At 39.7% G+C, this 20,428-nt stretch overlaps 1 protein-coding gene across 1 annotated transcript in view; it reads left to right on the top strand.

The window, feature by feature from the left end:
* MPHOSPH10 (M-phase phosphoprotein 10) overlaps positions 1–20,428 on the top strand; it is a 94,505-nt gene that overhangs the window by 28,584 nt on the left and 45,493 nt on the right. The window contains exons 4-7 of the mRNA XM_053717554.1: positions 10,257–10,449; positions 10,928–11,069; positions 12,497–12,564; positions 18,725–18,862. Coding sequence (XP_053573529.1) covers positions 10,257–10,449; positions 10,928–11,069; positions 12,497–12,564; positions 18,725–18,862 — 541 coding nt within the window. The remainder of the gene's footprint in view (positions 1–10,256; positions 10,450–10,927; positions 11,070–12,496; positions 12,565–18,724; positions 18,863–20,428) is intronic.

Genomic DNA, 20,428 nt, shown 5'->3' with positions numbered 1-20,428 from the left:
AGTTTGCTGAAGACAAGCAAACTAAGGACATAAATTACTGGAACCATGTCCTGTGGTCCAATGAGACCAAGATAAACTTTTAGTTCAGATGTTGTCAAGTGTGTGTGGCAGCAACCAGGTGAGGCGTACAAAGACAAGTGTGTCTTTCCTACAGTCAAGCATGGTTGTAAGAGTGTCATGGTCTGGGCCTGCATGAGTGCTGCCAGCACAGGGGAACTACAATTCATTAAGGGAACCATGAATGGCAACATGTACTGTGACATACTGAAGCAGAGCATGATCCCCCTCCCTTCGGAGACTGGGCCGCAAGGCAGTATTCCAACATAATGACCCCAAACACACCTCCAAGTCGACCACTGCCTTGCTAAAGAAGCTGAGGGTAAAGGTGATGGACTGGCCAAGTATGTCTCCAGACCTAAACCCTATTGATCATCTGTGGGGCATCCTCAAATGGAAGGTGGGGGAGCGCAAGGTCTCTAACATCCACCAGCTCTGTGATGTCGTCATGGAGGAGTGGAAGAGGACTCCAGTGGCAACCTGTGAAGCTGTGGTGAATTCCATGCCCAAAAAGGTTAAGGCAGTGCTGAAAAATAATGGTGGCCACACAAAATATTGACACTTTGAGCCCAAATTTGGACATTTCCACTTAGGGGTGTACTCACTTTTGTTGCTAACGGGTTAGACATTAATTGCTGTGTGTCGAGTTATTTTGAGGGGACAGCAAATTTACACTGTTATACAGGCTGTACACTCAATACTTTGCATTGTAGCAAAGTGTCATTTCTTCAGTGTTGTAACATGAAAATATATAATAAAATATTTACAAAAATGTGAGGGGTGTTTTTTGGTTGACACGGTTATCTGAAGACCAGTGAGTGCTTATTTTTACACTCTCTACCTTTTCCAAGAGCACCCTGGCGGCTGTGGACTAATAGTGGGGGTGCATACACACACACACAGAGAGAGAGAGAGACAGCTATACAGTTGTATGCAGAAGTTTAGGCACCCCTGACAATTTCCATGATTTTCATTTATAAATAATTGGGATTTTGGATCAGCAATTTCATTTTTATCTATCAAATAACTGAAGGACACAGTAATACTTCAGTAGTGAAATGAGGTTTATTGGATTAACAGAAAATGTGCAATATGCATCAAAATGAAATTAGACAGGTGCATACATTTGGGCACCCTTGTCATTTTGTGGATTTGAATACCTGTAACTACCTAGCACTGATTAATTGGAACACAAAATTGGTTTGGTGAACCCATTAACCCTTGAACTTTATAGACGGGTGCATCCAATCATGAGAAAAGGTATTTAAAGGGACAGAAAACCCATTTTTCCCCCATGATTCAGATAGAACATACCATTTTAAACAACTTTCAAATTTACTTATGTTATCAAATTTTCTTCATTTTTTTGTTATCTTTTGTTGCAAATCAGGCATGTAAGCTCATGAGTGTGCACATGTCTGCAGCACTATATGGCAGCAGTTTTGCAACAATGTTATATATTAGCAGGAGCACTAGATGGCAGCACTATTTCCTGTCATGTATAGCTTCAGGCACGTACACTCTACCTACCTCGGTATTTCTTCAACAAAGAATATCATGAGAACAAAGCACATTTGATAACAGAAGTAAATTGGAAACATTTTTAAATTGTATTCTCTATCTGAATAATGAGAGAAAAATATTGGGTTTAATGTCTCTTTAAGGTGGCCAATTGCAAGTTGTTGTTTTCTTTGACTCTCCTCTGAAGAGTGGCAACATGGGGGCCTCAAAACAACTCTCAAATGACCTGAAAACAAAGATTGTTCAACATTATGGTTTAGGGGAAGGCTACAAAAAGCTATCACAGAGATTTAAGCTGTCAGTGTCCACTGTGAGGAACATAGTGAGGAAATAGAAGACCACAGGCACAGTTCTTGTTAAGGCTAGAAGTAAAATATCGTAGAGGCAAAGGATGATGAGAACGGTCAAAAACAGACCATCTCCAAAGACCTACAACATCATCTTGCTGCAGATGGTGTCACTGTGCATTGTTCAACAATTCAACGCACTTTGCACAAGGAGAAGCTGTATGGGAGAGTGATGAAGAAGCCTTTTCTGCACACACGCCACAAACAGTCTCTTGAGGTATGCAAACGCACATTTGGACAACCCAGCTTCATTTTGGAAGAAGGTGCTGTGAACTGATGAAACAAAGATTGAGTTATTTGGTCATAACAAGGGGCGTTATGCATGGCGGCAAAAGAACACAGCGTTCCAAGACAAACGCTTGCTACCCACAGTAGCAAAATTTGGTGGATATTCCATCACGCTGTGGGGCTGTGTGGCCAGTGCTGGTACAGGGAATCTTGTTAAAGTTGAGGGTCGCATGGATTCCACTCAATATCAGCAGATACTTGAGAATAATGTTGAGGAATCGGTCACAAAGTTGAAGTTATGCCGGGGCTGGATATTTTAACAAGACAACGACCCAAAACACTGCTCAAAATCTACTCTGGCATTTATGCAGAGGAACAAATACAATGTTCTGGAATGGCCCTCCCAGTCCCTAGACATAAATATTGTTGAAATTCTGTGGGGTGATTTGAAGCGGGCTGTCCATGCTCGGCAACCATCAAACCTAACTGAACTGGAGATGTTTTGCAAGGAGGAATGGTCCAAAATACCTTCATCCAGAGTCCAGACACTCATTACAGGCTAGAGTCTTGAGGCTGTTATTTCTGCTAAAGGAGGCTCTACTAAATATTGATGCAATATTTCTGTTGGGGTGGCCAAATTTATGCACCTGTCTAATTTTGTTTTGATGCATATTGCACATTTTCTAATAATCCAATAAACCTAATTTCACTACTAAAATATTACTGTGTCCTTCAGTTATTTGATAGATCAAAATGAAATTGCTGATCCAAACACCCAATTATTTATAAATGAAAATCATGGAAATTGTCAGGGGTGCCTAAACCTTTACATACAACTGTGTGTGTGTGTGTGTGTGTGTAGAAGGGGAGAGTACATCCCCGAGACATCAATTAAATTTGACTTTTTTTAAAAAAAAAATCATGTGACTTCACTGTTAGTGTGTTGGATAGAATATTGGAGTGGTAGTACAGGTGGCTGACCCAGGAGGGCGGATTCTGCAATTGAGTCTGTGCGTGTATGTGTGTGTGTATGTATGTATGTATGTGTATATATGTATGTGTGTGTATATATATATATGTATATGTGTGTGTGTGTGTATGTATATATATGTATATATATATATATATATATATATATATATATATATATATATATATATATATATATATATACATTTGTGTGTGTATGTGTGTATATATATATATATATATATATATATATATATATATATATATATATATATATATATATATATTAATATATTAATACAAAAAGATCCCAGCCAAGGAGTCTTAGAAATAAATTTAGATTTTCATTTTTACAACTACAAAATCATACAATAGGAAGAGCACAAGAGAGCTTACTCATATCCACACATACCCCATCCACCAAATGTGTGGATATGAGTAAGCTCTCTTGTGCTCTTCCTTTTGTATGATTTTGTAGTTGTAAAAATTAAAATCTAAATTTATTTCTATGACTCCTTGGCTGGGATCTTTTTGTATTAATATTATTATTGAGTCTAGGGCCAGACTCCATCCCGCGCTGGAGCATTTTTGACTTATTGGTGGTGCGGTCACTATTTTGTATTATTATTATTATTTATATATATATATATATATATATATATATATACTCCTTAGAAATCAAGCACTCACTGGTCTTCTGACGTCTGATAAAGAAAACTTTATTGGCGATGTTTCGGGACCAAATACTGTCCCTTCCTCTGACAAACATGTGAAGAAACAAAACTTTTATAGGCCTGTAGTGCCCTCCTCCAATTACAGCCAATCAAGGCTGTCTGTGTGTGAAAACATGTGTCTACAATTAAGAATATACATACTAAAAACATAGTTAAATACATGGTTAAAATACCATATGTGTGATAAATTATGGTAGTGTATTGGTGTTGGTCCATCACCCTGACATCCGATCAGTTAGAGACACAGCTCTACTAGTTATAAACAAAGATTACTTTGATCTCGAGTTAATAAACAAAAACGCCCACAACGAAAATCAACCAATGTACTAAGTCTGGGCGTGTATAATAATCTCCAAGTAAAATCCCCCATATGTTTAGCCAAGAAAACATGGACCAATCGGTTGAATATAAACCTGACTATCCTCTAGGGGGGCGTGTATACATTTGTGTCCACTTAAACACTAGCATGCTATGAGAATGGTCCCTGATTTAAGCTTTTGGGTAAAGGCTTAGCTGCCCCCCCCCCCCCCCCTTTTATTCTCAGACCCCTCAGTAACTTGTATATGACACACTTGCTTTAAGACCTGTTGCGTTGGGTGTGTTTTTTTATTTTTTATCTCATGGTTTTTAAATCGCTGAACATCACTGCTTTCACTGGGGGTGTATTGGGTGCAGTCCTCACTTTGTCAGATCAGTTGGGCATTAGCTTCTAGTTTCAAGTATTGTTTCTTCACATGTTGTTTGTCAGAGGAAGGGACAGTATTTGGTTCCGAAACGTCACCAATAAAGTTTCCTTTATCACAGATGTCGGAAGAACACTGAGTGCTTAATTTCTAAAGCTTTATTCATTCATCACTACAGCACCCTGGCGGATGAAGATTGATGGTGGGAGTGCATACACATAGTTCTTTTGTGTGTGTGTGTATATATGTATGTATGTGTATGTATATATATATATATATACACACACACACAAAACACGGGTGGGGTCAGCACTCTCAGGCCAGACTGGGTACACATCCTATGACCCTGCAACATGCACAGCGCTGGGTGCAAACCAGCACTCTCAGGAAGCTGCACTGTCACCAGAGTCGCAGGTAGTTAACCCCAGACAGGCCTGGGTGCAAGGCCCAAACAGGGAAAAATTACAAAAACATACATTAATATAACACACAGAAAAAGTCCAGCACTCACTCACAAGCTCTCAACTAAGATAAAAAGCAGCAATGGCAGAGTTAGTTACTGCATCTGGCCAAATGGGAAAAGCCCAGGTACCTCGTCAAGGTCTCTTCCAAAAAAACCTGGGTCCCTAAACAGCCACACAATGCAGGCTCACAATCAAACTGAAAAAATGGGGGGTGCACAGGCTTATGTAATCTTCCCAAACATATACAAAACACGGGTGGGGTCAGCAGTTCAGGTGTTCACTTTAACGTCACCCCTGTATGGTAGAAATCCACTTCCTTCCTCCCTAGTTCGTTCTGCTTACTCCTCTCCACAGTCCCAAGTGGTAGTCCTTATTATTTGAATTGTTTTGCAGTGGTCAATTTATATCCGTGCTGCTGTTCAGAAATAAAAAGGTCTGTCTATCCTTGTGGAGCTGCTTCGAATAGACAATGAATTCAAATAATAAGGACTACCACTTGGGACTGTGGAGAGGAGTAAGCAGAACGAACTAGGGAGGAAGGAAGTGGATTTCTACCATACAGGGGTGACGTTGAAGTGAACACCTGAACTGCTACAATTGAGACCAGCTGTCCTAAAGGAGATCAGCACTCTTAAAGGGGCACAATACTTACCTCATTCGATTGAGGTAACTTCTAGTAAGTGGGCACTTTAATCAGTGTATGGCTTTTTTATGATCAAGACCTGCATTTTATATATGGTGACCTGCTTACAAATCCGTTATATTGGATTATTGTTTATTTTAATCAATCCATTTATCTTATGGACTGAATAGAAAAAAGACTTGACCGAGTTAAATAAGAAAGCTTGTACACATTTTTGTATCTACTGTGTATAGAGCACATGAATACTGTAACTGAATAAGGATTTGGGTCTGACACTTTTTATTAACCCATATTGTCGTTTGGTTCATTAATTGTCCTCTGTCATATAGAATCTTTTATGTGAACAGTGCGCCCAAATACCACTCTTCTCATATATGTATATACATACATATACATACATATACAGGTAGCCCTCGCCGGGGTTATGTTCCAGAAGGAATGGTTGTAAATCAAAACCGTTGTAAATTGAAACCCAGTTTATAATGTAAGTCAATGGGAAGTGAGGGAGATAGGTTCCAGGCTCCTCTCAAAATTGTCATAAGTAACACCTAATATTTTATTTTTAAAGCTTTGAAATGAAGACTTTAAATGCTAAACAGCATTATAAACCTAATAAAATAATCACACAACACAGAATATATAATTAAACTAAGTTAAATGAACAAAAACATTTGCTAAACAGCATTATAAACCTAATAAGATAATCACACAACACAGACTTCACTTGCATTTTTCTGCAAACAGTTCTTTCTATGCATTCCAATCTGGACTGATTTATATACAGGAAGATCTTGTTCCTTTGAAATCTGCTCGATAGCTCAGGTCTGGTTAAACTCATTAATTTCAGCTTGCTTGGCTTTGCTGCAACACTAGCGGACAGCTCCACCTACTGGCTATTTTAATAATTGCACTGTTTCTCAATGCTGGCTGACTTGAAAAAAAGGTTGGTATTCTGAAACGGTGTAAATTGAACCGTTGTAAAACGAGGGCCACCTGTGTGTGTGTGTATGTATGTATGTATGTGTGTGTGTGTGTGTATATATATATATATATATATATATATATATATATATATATATATATATATATATATATATATATATATATATACTTCTCAAAAGGAAGAGGCACTCACAGGTCTTAATAAGCAAAAGTACTTTTATTAGTTCATAGGTTCAGTCAACGTTTCGGTCCTCGCAGGGACCTTTGTCAAGACTGTTTTCCGATTCCACAGTATCAGGCGGTCACCGCTGACTGCCTGATACTGTGGAATCGGAAAACAGTCTTGACAAAGGTCCCTGCGAGGACCGAAACGTTGACTGAACCTATGAACTAATAAAAAGTACTTTTGCTTATTAAGACCTGTGAGTGCCTCTACCTTTTGAGAAGTTTCTACCTATTCACCATAGAGTGCACCCAGGCGCATACCACTAACAGTGAGTGCTTGGATCCCAAAAACTTGTGTGTGTATATGTATACAGTGAGGCCTCGGTTTACGAATTTAATTCGTTCTCCGGGTCGTTTCGTATTGCGAAAAATTCGTAAACTGAAACACGTTTTCCCATAGGAATGCATTGAAAATCAATTAATGCGTTCCGGAGGTCCGAAAAAATTCAAATAAAGTGTCCAAAAAATGCTCCAAAAGGCTCCAAAAGGCTTAACAACTTGCTGCAAATGGCTCCAATGTCTCCAAAAGGCTCCACAACTTGCTGCAAATGGCTCCAAAAGGCTTAACAACTTGCTGCAAATGACTCCAAAAGGCTCAACAACTTGCTGCAAAATGGCTCCAAAACCTCTCCAACACCTCCACACTGGTACCCAAACTTCATTAATTCAATCATACTTGAGTATGCAGGGGGCACAGGGGCCACTGGTTTCGTATTGCGAAAAATATTCGTAAACCGAGGGGGGCATTTTGTTTCGTATTGCGAAAAAAATTCGTAAACCGAGTCAATTTTTCTTCAAATTTCGATTTCGTAAACCGAAATTTCGTATACCGAGTCGTGCGTAAACCGGGGCCTCACTGTACGTATATATATATATATATATATATATATATATATATATATATATATATATATATATATATACATACACAATATCTCACAAAAGTGAGTACACCCCCACATTTTTGTAAATATTGTATTATATCTTTTCATGTAACAACACTGAAGAAATAACACATTGCTACAATTTAAAGTAGTGAGTGTACAGCCTGTATAACAGTGTGCATTTGCTGTCCCCTCAAAATAACACAAAGCCATTAATGTCTAAACCATTGGCAACAAAAGTGATTACACCCCTAAGTGGAAATGTCCAAATTGGGCCCAAAGTGTAAATATTTTGTGTGGCCACCATTATTTTCCATCACTGCCTTAACCCTCTTGGGCATGGAGTTCACCAGAGCTTTACAGGTTGCCACTGGAGTCCTCTTCCACTCCTCCATGACGACATCACAGAGCTGGTGAATGTTAGAGACCTTGCACTCCCCCACCTTCCGTTTGAGGATGCCCTACAAATGCTCAATAGGGTTTAGGTCTGGAGACCTGCTTGGCCAGTCCATCACCTTTACCCTCAGCTTCTTTAGCAAGGCAGTGGTCATCTTGGATGTGTGTTTGGGGTCATTATGTTGGAATACTGCCCTGTGGCCCAGTCTCTGAAGGGAGGGGATCATGCTCTTTCAGTATGTCACAGTACATGTTGGCATTCATGGTTCCTTCAATGAACTGTAGATCCCCAGTGCCGGCAGCACTTATGCAGGCCCACACAATGACACTCCCACCACCATGCTTGACTGTAGCCAAGACACCCTTATCTTTGTACTCCTCACCTGTTGCCGCCACACACCTGACACCATCTGAACCAAATACTTTTATCTTGGTCTCATCAGACCACAGGACATGGTTCCAGTAATCCATGTCCTTAGTCTGCTTGTCTTCAGCAAACTGTTTTCAGGCTTTCTTGTGCATCATCTTTAGAAGAGGCTTCCTTCTGGGACGACAGCCATGCAGACGAATTTGATGCGTTTGCGGCGTATGGTTTGAACACTGACAGGCTGACCCCCCCCACCCTTTCAACCTCTCCAGCAATGCTGGCAGCACTCATACATCTATTTCCCAAAGGCAACCTCTGGATATGATGCTGAGCACGTGCACTCAACTCCTTTGGTCGACCATGGCAAGGCCTGTTCTGAGTGGAACCTGTCCTGTGAAACTGTTGTATGGTCTTGCCACCTTTCTACAGCTCAGATTCAGAGTCTTGGAAATCTTCTTTTAGCCTAGGCCATCTTTATGTAGAGCAACAATTCTTCTTTTCAGATCCTCAGAGGGTTCTTTGCCATGAGGTGCAATGTTGAACTTCCAGTGACCAGTATGAGAGAGTGTGAGAGAGATAACACCAAATTTAACACACCTGCTCCCCATTCACACATGAGACCTTGTAACACTAACAAGTCACATGACACTGGGGAGGGAAAATGGCTAAGTGGGCCCAATTTGGACATTTCCACTTAGGGGTGTACTCACTTTTGTTGCCAACGGTTTAGACATTAATGGCTGTGCGTTGAGTTATTTTGAGGGGACAGAAAATTTACACTGTTATACAGGCTGTACACTCACTACTTTACATTGTAGCAAAGTATAATTTCCTCAGTGTTGTCACATGAAAAGATATAATAAAATATTTACAACACTGTGTGTGTATGTGTCTGTGTGTGTATGTGTCTGTGTGTGTGTGTGTGTGTGTATATATATATATATATATATATATATATATATATATATATATATATATATATATGTGTGTGTGTGTGTGATGACGGTGTAATAAAAGTGAGTTTCTATACAAGAACGGTGAGTGTGTTCCTGTTTGTGCAGCTCATATGTTTCTTTGAAGTTCACACTGGCAGATGATTATTGCATTAAGTGTGTGCCAGCTTTTACGTGGGGTTGTGGGTAAAGTAAGAAATTGGGTAATCCTACTTTACCCATATAATCCTAGAATTACCCAAGCAGCTCTGGATAAAACCCGAAGTAACATCATAAATCTACTCAGAGTGCGTCGAGTCACTGCATCAAACCTATATACGATGCACTTTTTATTCCCACATCTTCTATATATTTGGTTTTTACCTGCTTTTTAGCACATTTCCATGACAAATACATTTATCAAACATATATACCATCCACTGTAATTCACACATCTTCACTATCTTTATTGCCTCTGCTTGGGGTGTTCAAAGGGGGCAAAGCATCACTTGGGGTTGATGCCAGAGGATCGGCGGGGACCTTCCTTGAATTCCCTAGGCAGAGGCAAAAAAAATAGTATAGATGGGGAATTACGCTACATCAGGCTTTACCCAGAGCTGCTTAGGTAATCCTAGGATTACCCAGATTTCTGACTTTACCCGTAACATGTATAAACCAAAAAGATAGACCACTCACTGGATTTGCAAAGAAAAAGCAAAACAACCTTTAATACATAATAATACTGGCATGAAATAATACCAGTATTAATGTAGATTAAAAGTTGTTTTGCTTTTTCTTTGCAAATCCAGCAAGTGCAGTCTCTGTGTTTGTGGATTTTACATTTACCTGACTTTTCTTATGTAGTGATGAGGAAGATGATGAAACAATGGAAGAAACCAAAGAGAGTAAAAAAGCTAAGGAAGCCTTCAAGCGGGTGACGTTTGCCCTGTCGGATGACAGTGAAGGGGAAGATATTGGTGATATTCTGGGAAATAAAAAGCAAAAGCTACCTGAGCCAAGTGAACCCAAATCCTCCTTTGAGAAAAGGGAACAGAAGGTCAGTAAAATATTAGTTTAGTTTATCTCTCTCTAATATATTCTTAAAAAAATAAAATAAAAAATTCACTCCCTCCAAGTGGGCTTACCTGTGTATACAAGCAGTTTGACCTGCACACTCACCCATACCCACTGCCTGTTTAATTAATGCTGCCTTGGGCATGATCACACTGCAAAATCTCCAAGGAGAGAGGCAGATTTCTGAATAAAAATTATTTTTACAACTCTGTGCCTTTTTTATATTATTTTTTTTATCTTTTTTACAAATTTTTAGTTCTGCTGAAATTCATTAGAGTACTCTGATAGAGGGGATTACTCCTAGATTTTTAGTAAATGGTTCCTTTAACTTAAAATGTTAGGGATGTTTTGTGACATAATTAACTAAATAACATTATAAATACTGTTTACTTCTGCAAACCTACCTTAATTATCAGATCTGTCATTATATTAATATTTATGTAATGCAATTTGGTTTTCAGATGACTGAGAAAATTGAGACTCTTCAAAAGCAAATGTTAGATCAGAAATCTTGGCAGCTAAGTGGTGAGATAACGGCACAGAAGCGACCAGAAAACAGTCTTCTGTCAGAAACGTTAGTTTTTGACCACGCAGCCAGAATGGGTAAAAAAAATTTTTTTTAACACAACAAATGGCAAATGATTTTCCAGAATAGTATAGTAAGACTAAGTGATGCACATTTTCAAATACCAATCAAAGGGCCATTAAAATGTCATGCTCTAATTCATTAGAGCATGTCATTTATTTTAACACAAGTGAAAATGTAATACTATGAGTTTAACCCCCACAAAGGGGTTAATCACGTAGATAAAGGTCCCGCCTGAGACCTGCAGAGCACTGCTGGTCCAGAGTGGAAACTGAGGCTAATCCAATCAGCAGAGTTAGCCGCACTATATAGTTTTGCTGGACTTTGGGGGGGGGGGGGGGGCTAGTTTTAATATAGCATGCTGTAATGCTCTAACTTTAACACTATAATGGCCCTTTAATATTTAGCAGAGAATTCAGATGACATACTTAGTATATATTAAAACTTTAAAGGCCATGAAACCCAAACTGTTTTTTTTTTTTCTTCTTGATTCAGATTGAGCGTACAATTTGAAAAAACGTTACATTTATTTGTTGAAGGAGCAGCAATACACTACTGGGAGCTAGCTGAACACATTGGGTAAGCCAATGACAAGAGGCATATATGTCAGCAGCTAGTTCCCAGTAGTGCATTGCTGCTCCTGTGCTTACCAAGGTATGTTTTTCAACAAAGGATAACAAGAATGAAGTAAATTACTTTGTATTTTCATAGTAAATTGCAAAGTAATTTGGAAAGTTTTTAATCTTGAAAATTTAATTTTTACTTTAATATTCCTTTAAAGGAACATGAAACCCAAATTGTTCTATTTCATGATTTAGAAAGAGTATGCAATTTTAAACAACTTTCTAATTTACTTCTATTATCTGTTGCTTCATTCTCTTGATATCCTTTGCTGAAAAGCATATATAGATAGGCTTAGTAGCTGCTGATAGGTGGCTGCACATAGATGCCTTGTGTGATTGGCTCACCCATGTGCATTGCCATTTCTTCAGTAAAGGATATATAAAGAATGAAGCAAATTAGATAATAGACGTAAAATGGAATGTTGTTTAAATTTGTATTATCTAATTGAAACCTGAGAGAATTTTTTTTTAGATATATTTCTCTATAATATCTATATATAAAATCAGATTGGGTGAAGGGGTTAAGGAAAGTGTATTTGCCTTTACAATATGATGGCAGAATTACCAAGATGGCCTCCACAGTCTTGCTGCACAGAAAATTCTCTGGCACAGACTTTCCAAAGGAAAAGCATGACTCAGAAGAAGAAGCAACTGTTTATTTTCCCACTATTTTTTAAGATGGATGATGAACAAAAACAAAACTGTGCATTTAGAACAGTAACAGAATGATTAGATCTTATTTGAGTTTATTAGGTAGCAGAACTGAGCACACATTTTTAGGGATTTATGAGCCTTATCTTATTTGGTATCCTTCATCACAGCACCTGTAATCACTGAAGAAACCACAGTGCAGCTTGAAGATATCATTAAACAGAGAATAAAAGATCAGGTCAGTGTTTTTTGTTTTATTTATTTTTTAATTAATCTACATAGTTCAGTATGGCATTTTATATGAATAAGTATCTTTAAAGTGTTGCTTAGTTACTGTGTATATTGGTTTGAAGATTTTGTATTTGAAATTTGTACATTATTTTCAAAGCATGGCAAATACTTTATTATTCTTTGAAAACATTTTTATTGTCAGAATTTAGACATTTTCTTCTGTTATGTGTGATCAGTCCACGGGTCATCATTACTTCTGGGATATAACTCCTCCCCAACAGGAAATGCAAGAGGATTCACCCAGCAGAGCTGATATAGCTCCTCCCCTCTACGTCAGTCCCAGTCATTCTCTTGCACCCAACGACTAGATAGGATGTGTGAGAGGACTATGGTGATTATACTTAGTTTTTATGACTTCAATCAAAAGTTTGTTATTTTACAATAGCACCGGAGCGTGTTATTACTTCTCTGGCAGAGTTTGAAGAAGAATCTACCAGAGTTTTTTTTTTTACTATGATTTTAACCGGAGTAGTTAAGATCATATTGCTGTTCTCGGCCATCTGAGGGAGGTAAAGGCTTCAGATCAGGGGACAGCGGGCAGATGAATCTGCATTGAGGTATGTAGCAGTTTTTATTTTCTGAATGGAATTGATGAGAAAATCCTGCTATACCGTTATAATGACATGTATGTATACACTTCAGTATTCTGGGAATGGTATTTCACCGGAACTACTCTGTTAAAGGTCACTAATCCTTTTAATAAATATTATCATGTTAAACGTTTTTGCTGGAATGTAGAATCGTTTACATTGCTGAGGTACTGAGTGAATAAATGTTTGGGCATATTTTCCACTTGGCAGTTGTCTGCTTTAAATTGTGACAGTTTCGTTTCTCCTCACTGCTGTGTGTGAGAGGGAGGGGCCGTTTTTGGCGCTCTTTTGCTACGCATCAAAAATTTCCAGTCAGCTACTATTATATTTCCTGCATGATCCGGTTCACTGACAGATCTCAGGGGTCTTCAAACTTCTTTGAAGGGAGGTACATTCTCTCAGCAGAGCTGTGAGAATTTTATATTGACTGTGAATAAAAACGTTACTCTATAATTTTTTATGTCAAATTTAGTTATTGTTATTTACTAATGGGAACAAACCTTTGCTAAAAGTTGTGTTATTTTAAAGTTGATGCTATAACTGTTTTTCAGTTCATTATCTCAACTGTCATTTAATCGTTTAAGTACCTCTTTGAGGCACAGTACGTTTTTGCTAAAAAAGATTATAACCAGGTTGCAAGTTATTGCTAGTGTGTTAAACATGTCTGACTCAGAGGAAGATATCTGTGTCATTTGTTCCAATGCCAAGGTGGAGCCCAATAGAAATTTATGTACTAACTGTATTGATGCTACTTTAAATAAAAGTCAATCTGTACAATGTGAACAAATTTCACCAAACTGCGAGGGGAGAGTTATGCCGACTAACTCGCCTCACGCGGCAGTACCTGCATCTCCCGCCCGGGAGGTGCGTGATATTATGGCGCCTAATACATCTGGGCGGCCATTACAGATAACATTACATGATATGGCTACTGTTATGACTGAAGTTTTGTCTAAATTACCAGAACTAAGAGGCAAGCGTGATCACTCTGGGGTGAGAACAGAGTGCGCTGACAATACTAGGGCCATGTCTGATACTGCGTCACAGCTTGCAGAGCATGAGGACGGAGAGCTTCATTCTGTGGGTGACGGTTCTGATCCAAACAGATTGGATTCAGATATTTCAAATTTTAAATTTAAATTGGAGAACCTCCGTGTATTACTAGGGGAGGTCTTAGCAGCTCTCAATGATTGTAACACCGTTGCAATACCAGAGAAACTGTGTAGGTTGGATAAATACTTTGCGGTACCGGCGAGTACTGACGTTTTTCCTATACCTAAGAGATTAACTGAAATTGTTACTAAGGAGTGGGATAGACCCGGTGTGCCGTTCTCACCCCCTCCAATATTTAGAAAGATGTTTCCAATAGACGCCACCACTCGGGACTTATGGCAAACGGTCCCTAAGGTGGAGGGAGCAGTTTCTACTTTAGCTAAGCGTACCACTATCCCGGTGGAGGATAGCTGTGCTTTTTCAGATCCAATGGATAAAAAATTAGAGGGTTACCTTAAGAAAATGTTTGTTCAACAAGGTTTTATATTGCAACCCCTTGCATGTATCGCGCCGATTACGGCTGCGGCAGCATTTTGGATTGAGTCTCTGGAAGAGAACCTTAGTTCATCTACGCTAGACGACATTATGGACAGGCTTAGAGTCCTTAAACTAGCTAATTCATTCATTTCGGAGGCCGTAGTACATTTAACCAAACTTACGGCTAAGAACTCTGGATTCGCCATACAGGCACGTAGAGCACTGTGGCTAAAATCCTGGTCAGCTGATGTTACTTCTAAGTCCAAATTACTTAATATACCTTTCAAGGGGCAGTCTTTATTTGGGCCCGGTTTGAAAGAAATTATCGCTGACATTACAGGAGGTAAGGGCCACGCCCTACCTCAAGACAAAGCCAAAGCTAAGGCTAGACAGTCTAATTTTCGTCCCTTTCGGAATTTCAAAACAGGAGCAGCGTCAACCTCCACTGCACCAAAACAGGAAGGAGCTGTTGCTCGTTACAGGCAAGGCTGGAAACCTAACCAGTCCTGGAATAAGGGCAAACAGGCCAGGAAACCTGCTGCTGCCCCAAAGACAGCATGAACCGAGAGCCCCCGATCCGGGACCGGATCTAGTGGGGGGCAGACTTTCTCTCTTCGCCCAGGCCTGGGCAAGAGATGTTCAGGATCCCTGGGCGCTGGAGATCATATTTCAGGGATACCTTCTAGACTTCAAATTATCTCCCCCAAAAGGGAGATTTCATCTGTCAAGGTTGTCAACAAACCAGATAAAGAAAGAAGCGTTTCTACGCTGTGTACAAGATCTGTTATTAATGGGAGTGATCCATCCAGTTCCGCGGTCGGAACAAGGACAAGGGTTCTACTCAAACCTGTTTGTGGTTCCCAAAAAAGAGGGAACTTTCAGGCCAATCTTAGATTTAAAGATTCTAAACAAATTCCTAAGAGTTCCATCGTTCAAAATGGAAACTATTCGGACAATCTTACCTATGATCCAAAGGGGTCAGTACATGACCACAGTGGATTTAAAAGATGCTTACCTTCACATACCGATTCACAAAGATCATCAACGGTATCTACGGTTTGCCTTCCTAGACAGGCACTACCAGTTTGTAGCTCTTCCATTCGGATTGGCTACGGCCCCAAGAATCTTCACAAAGGTTCTGGGTGCCCTTCTGGCGGTACTAAGACCGCGAGGGATTTCGGTAGCTCCGTACCTAGACGACATTCTAATACAAGCTTCAAGCTTTCAAACTGCCAAGTCTCATACAGAGTTAGTTCTGGCATTTCTAAGGTCGCATGGATGGAAAGTGAACGAAAAGAAGAGTTCTCTTTTTCCTCTCACAAGAGTTCCATTCTTGGGGACTCTTATAGATTCTGTAGAAATGAAGATTTACCTGACAGAAGACAGGTTAACAAAGCTTCAAGATGCATGCCGTGTCCTTCATTCCATTCAACACCCGTCAGTAGCTCAATGCATGGAGGTGATCGGCTTAATGGTAGCGGCAATGGACATAGTACCTTTTGCACGCCTACACCTCAGACCGCTGCAATTGTGCATGTTAAGTCAGTGGAATGGGGATTACTCAGATTTGTCCCCTACCCTGAATCTGAATCAAGAGACCAGAAATTCTCTTCTATGGTGGCTTTATCGGCCACACCTGTCCAGGGGGATGCCATTCAGCAGGCCAGACTGGACAATCGTAACAACAGACGCCAGCCTGCTAGGTTGGGGCGCTGTCTGGAATTCTCTGAAGACTCAGGGATTATGGAATCAGGAGGAGAGTCTCCTTCCAATAAACATTCTGGAATTGAGGGCAGTTCTCAATGCCCTTCTGGCTTGGCCCCAATTAACAACTCAGGGGTTCATCAGGTTTCAGTCGGACAATATCACGACTGTAGCTTACATCAACCATCAGGGAGGGACAAGAAGCTCCCTAGCAATGATGGAAGTATCAAAGATAATTCGCTGGGCAGAGTCTCACTCTTGCCACCTGTCAGCAATCCACATCCCGGGAGTGGAGAACTGGGAGGCGGATTTCTTGAGTCGCCAGACCTTTCATCCGGGAGAGTGGGAACTTCATCCGGAGATCTTTGCCCAAATACTTCGACGTTGGGGCAAACCAGAGATAGATCTCATGGCGTCTCGCCAGAACGCCAAACTTCCTCACTACGGGTCCAGATCCAGGGATCCGGGAGCGGTTCTGATAGATGCTTTGACAGCACCTTGGAACTTCGGGATGGCTTATGTGTTTCCACCCTTCCCGCTGCTTCCTCGATTAATTGCGAAAATCAAACAGGAGAGAGCATCAGTGATTCTAATAGCACCTGCATGGCCACGCAGGACTTGGTATGCAGATCTAGTGGACATGTCATCCTGTCCACCTTGGTCTCTACCTCTAAGACAGGACCTTCTGATACAGGGTCCATTCAAACATCAAAATCTAACTTCTCTGAAACTGACTGCTTGGAAATTGAACGCTTGATTTTATCAAAGCGTGGTTTTTCTGAGTCGGTTATTGATACCCTGATCCAGGCTAGGAAGCCTGTTACCAGAAAGATTTACCATAAAATATGGCGCAAATACCTATACTGGTGCGAATCCAAACGTTACTCCTGGAGTAAGGTTAGGATCCCTAGGATATTGTCTTTTCTACAAGAAGGTTTAGAAAAGGGTTTATCGGCTAGTTCATTAAAGGGACAGATTTCAGCTCTGTCCATCTTGTTACACAGGCGTCTGTCAGAAAATCCAGACGTCCAGGCCTTTTGTCAGGCTTTAGCTAGGATCAAGCCTGTGTTTAAAGCCGTTGCTCCGCCATGGAGTTTAAACTTAGTTCTTAACGTTTTACAAGGTGTTCCATTTGAACCCCTTCATTCCATTGATATAAAATTGTTATCTTGGAAAGTTCTGTTTTTAATGGCTATTTCCTCGGCTCGAAGAGTCTCTGAGTTATCAGCATTACATTGTGATTCTCCTTATCTGATTTTTCACTCAGATAAGGTAGTTCTGCGTACTAAACCTGGGTTCTTACCTAAGGTAGTTACTAACAGGAATATCAATCAAGAGATTGTCGTTCCATCCTTGTGTCCAAATCCTTCTTCAAAGAAGGAACGTCTTCTACACAATCTGGATGTAGTTCGTGCCCTCAAGTTCTACTTGCAGGCAACTAAAGATTTTCGCCAAACTTCTTCCCTGTTTGTCGTTTATTCTGGACAGAGGAGAGGTCAAAAAGCTTCTACTACCTCTCTCTCGTTTTGGCTTCGTAGCATAATACGTTTAGCCTATGAGACTGCTGGACAGCAGCCTCCTGAAAGAATTACAGCTCACTCCACTAGAGCTGTGGCTTCCACTTGGGCCTTTAAGAATGAGGCCTCTGTTGAACAGATTTGCAAGGCTGCAACTTGGTCTTCGCTTCATACTTTTTCCAAATTTTACAAATTTGACACTTTTGCTTCTTCGGAGGCTATTTTTGGGAGAAAGGTTCTTCAGGCAGTGGTTCCTTCTGTATAATGAGCCTGCCTATCCCTCCCGTCATCCGTGTACTTTTGCTTTGGTATTGGTATCCCAGAAGTAATGATGACCCGTGGACTGATCACACATAACAGAAGAAAACATAATTTATGCTTACCTGATAAATTCCTTTCTTCTGTTGTGTGATCAGTCCACGGCCCGCCCTGTTTTTAAGGCAGGTAAATATCTTTTAAATTATACTCCAGTCACCACTTCACCCTTGGTTACTCCTTTCTCGTTGATTCTTGGTCGAATGACTGGGACTGACGTAGAGGGGAGGAGCTATATCAGCTCTGCTGGGTGAATCCTCTTGCATTTCCTGTTGGGGAGGAGTTATATCCCAGAAGTAATGATGACCCGTGGACTGATCACACAACAGAAGAAAGGAATTTATCAGGTAAGCATAAATTATGTTTTTTAAACATGTAATATACTGTAGGTCTTATGAAGTGATCACAAAATTATAAAAATTTTTTTTTTAATAATTTTGTTCTCTCTAAGGTATGGGATGATGTCGTTCAGAAAGAAAAACCGAAAGAGAATGCTTTTGAATACAAGAAGCGTCTCACCTTGGACCACGATAAGAGCAAATTGAGTCTTGCTGAGATATATGAGCAGGAATATTTGAAATTGAATCAGGTAAGTTGAAGAAAAACATTTTGTTTTTCTTACTAAAAGAAATTAATATATTTAGCATGAATTAAATGTTTGTCAGTCATCAATTTATTTATTTAAAAAAAGCATACAGTATCTAGTAAAAGGAAATATCTAGACCCTGTATGGAAGAGGACTGAAAATTCTAACATTTTCTAGCATGCATGTTAAACATTTTTTAATGCAGAAACTTTTAACATTTTAAAGCTGATCGGTAACAGTTGCTTATTGGCTAATGAGCAGATCTCCCACTGCTTTCTTGGTAGATAGCGATATATCTCACAAGCTTTACAACAACTTTTTTTCATCCCTTCTTAGTGCAGGAACATCCATTTCTCCTGTTAAGTGTAGTCAGTCCACGGGTCATCCATTACTTATGGGATTATATCTCCTCCCTAACAGGAAGTGCAAGAGGATCACCCAAGCAGAGCTGCTATATAGCTCCTCCCCTCTACGTCATACCCAGTCATTCTCTTGCACCTAACTAATAGATAGGACGTGTGAGAGGACTGTGGTTATTAAAACTAGTTTTTATTTCTTCAATCAAAAGTTTGTTATTTTAAACAGCACCGGGGTGTGTTGTTTTTTCTCAGGCAGCATTAGAAGAAGAATCTACCTGAGTTTGTGTATGATCTTAGCGGTCGTAACTAAGATCCATTTGCTGTTCTCGGCCATTCTGAGGAGTGAGGTAACTTCAGAACAGGGGACAGCGGGCAGGGTTCACCTGCAAGGAGGTATGTTGCAGTATATTATTTTCTAAGGAATGGAATTGAAAATACTGCTAATACCGATGTAATGTAAGTGCAGCCTTAAATGCAGCAGTAGCGACTGGTATCAGGCTGATATGTATGTATGTTTACACTGAGGTATTTCTGGGGAATGGAACTTCACTAAGAAAATACTGTATACATTTAACTTATATTTGAGCCCCCACTGCAGTGAAAGCGACTAGCAGCAGGCTTATTGATAACATTTCATAATTTTATTTTTAAAACGTTTACTGGCATGTTAATCGTTTTTCTCTGAGGTACTTGGTGATAAAAAATTTTGGGCATTATTTTTCCACATGGCTGTCGTTTATTTATGAATAAAATCAGTTTACTGAGCTTCCCCACTGTTGTAATATGAGTGGGAGGGGCCTATTTTGGCGCTTTATTGCGCAGTAAAAATTCAGTCACAGTCTTCCTATTTCTTCCTCCATGATCCAGGACGTCTCTACAGAGCCCAGGGGTCTCCAAAACTAGTTTTGAGGGAGGTAATCACTCACAGCAGACCTGTGAGACTGTGCTTTTGACTGTGATAAAAACGTTTATATTAATTTGTTATCCGTTTTTGGGGTACTAAGGGGTTAATCATCCATTTGCTGGTGGGTGCAATCCTTTGCTAACTTAATGCATTTACTGTGAACATTTGGTTGCTATAACTAATTTGGTTCATTGTTATTTCATTTGCTTCTTAAAGGCACAGTAACGTTTTTTATATTGCTTGTAAATTTATTTGAAAAGTATTTTCCAAGCTTGCTAGTTTCATTGCTAGTTTGTTTAAACATTT

Source organism: Bombina bombina, chromosome 6 (assembly GCF_027579735.1).
Source record: "Bombina bombina isolate aBomBom1 chromosome 6, aBomBom1.pri, whole genome shotgun sequence".
Lineage (NCBI taxonomy): Eukaryota > Metazoa > Chordata > Amphibia > Anura > Bombinatoridae > Bombina > Bombina bombina.
The sequence above is the reverse complement of the archived record's forward strand: the minus strand, read 5'-3'. Positions and strand labels throughout refer to the sequence as shown.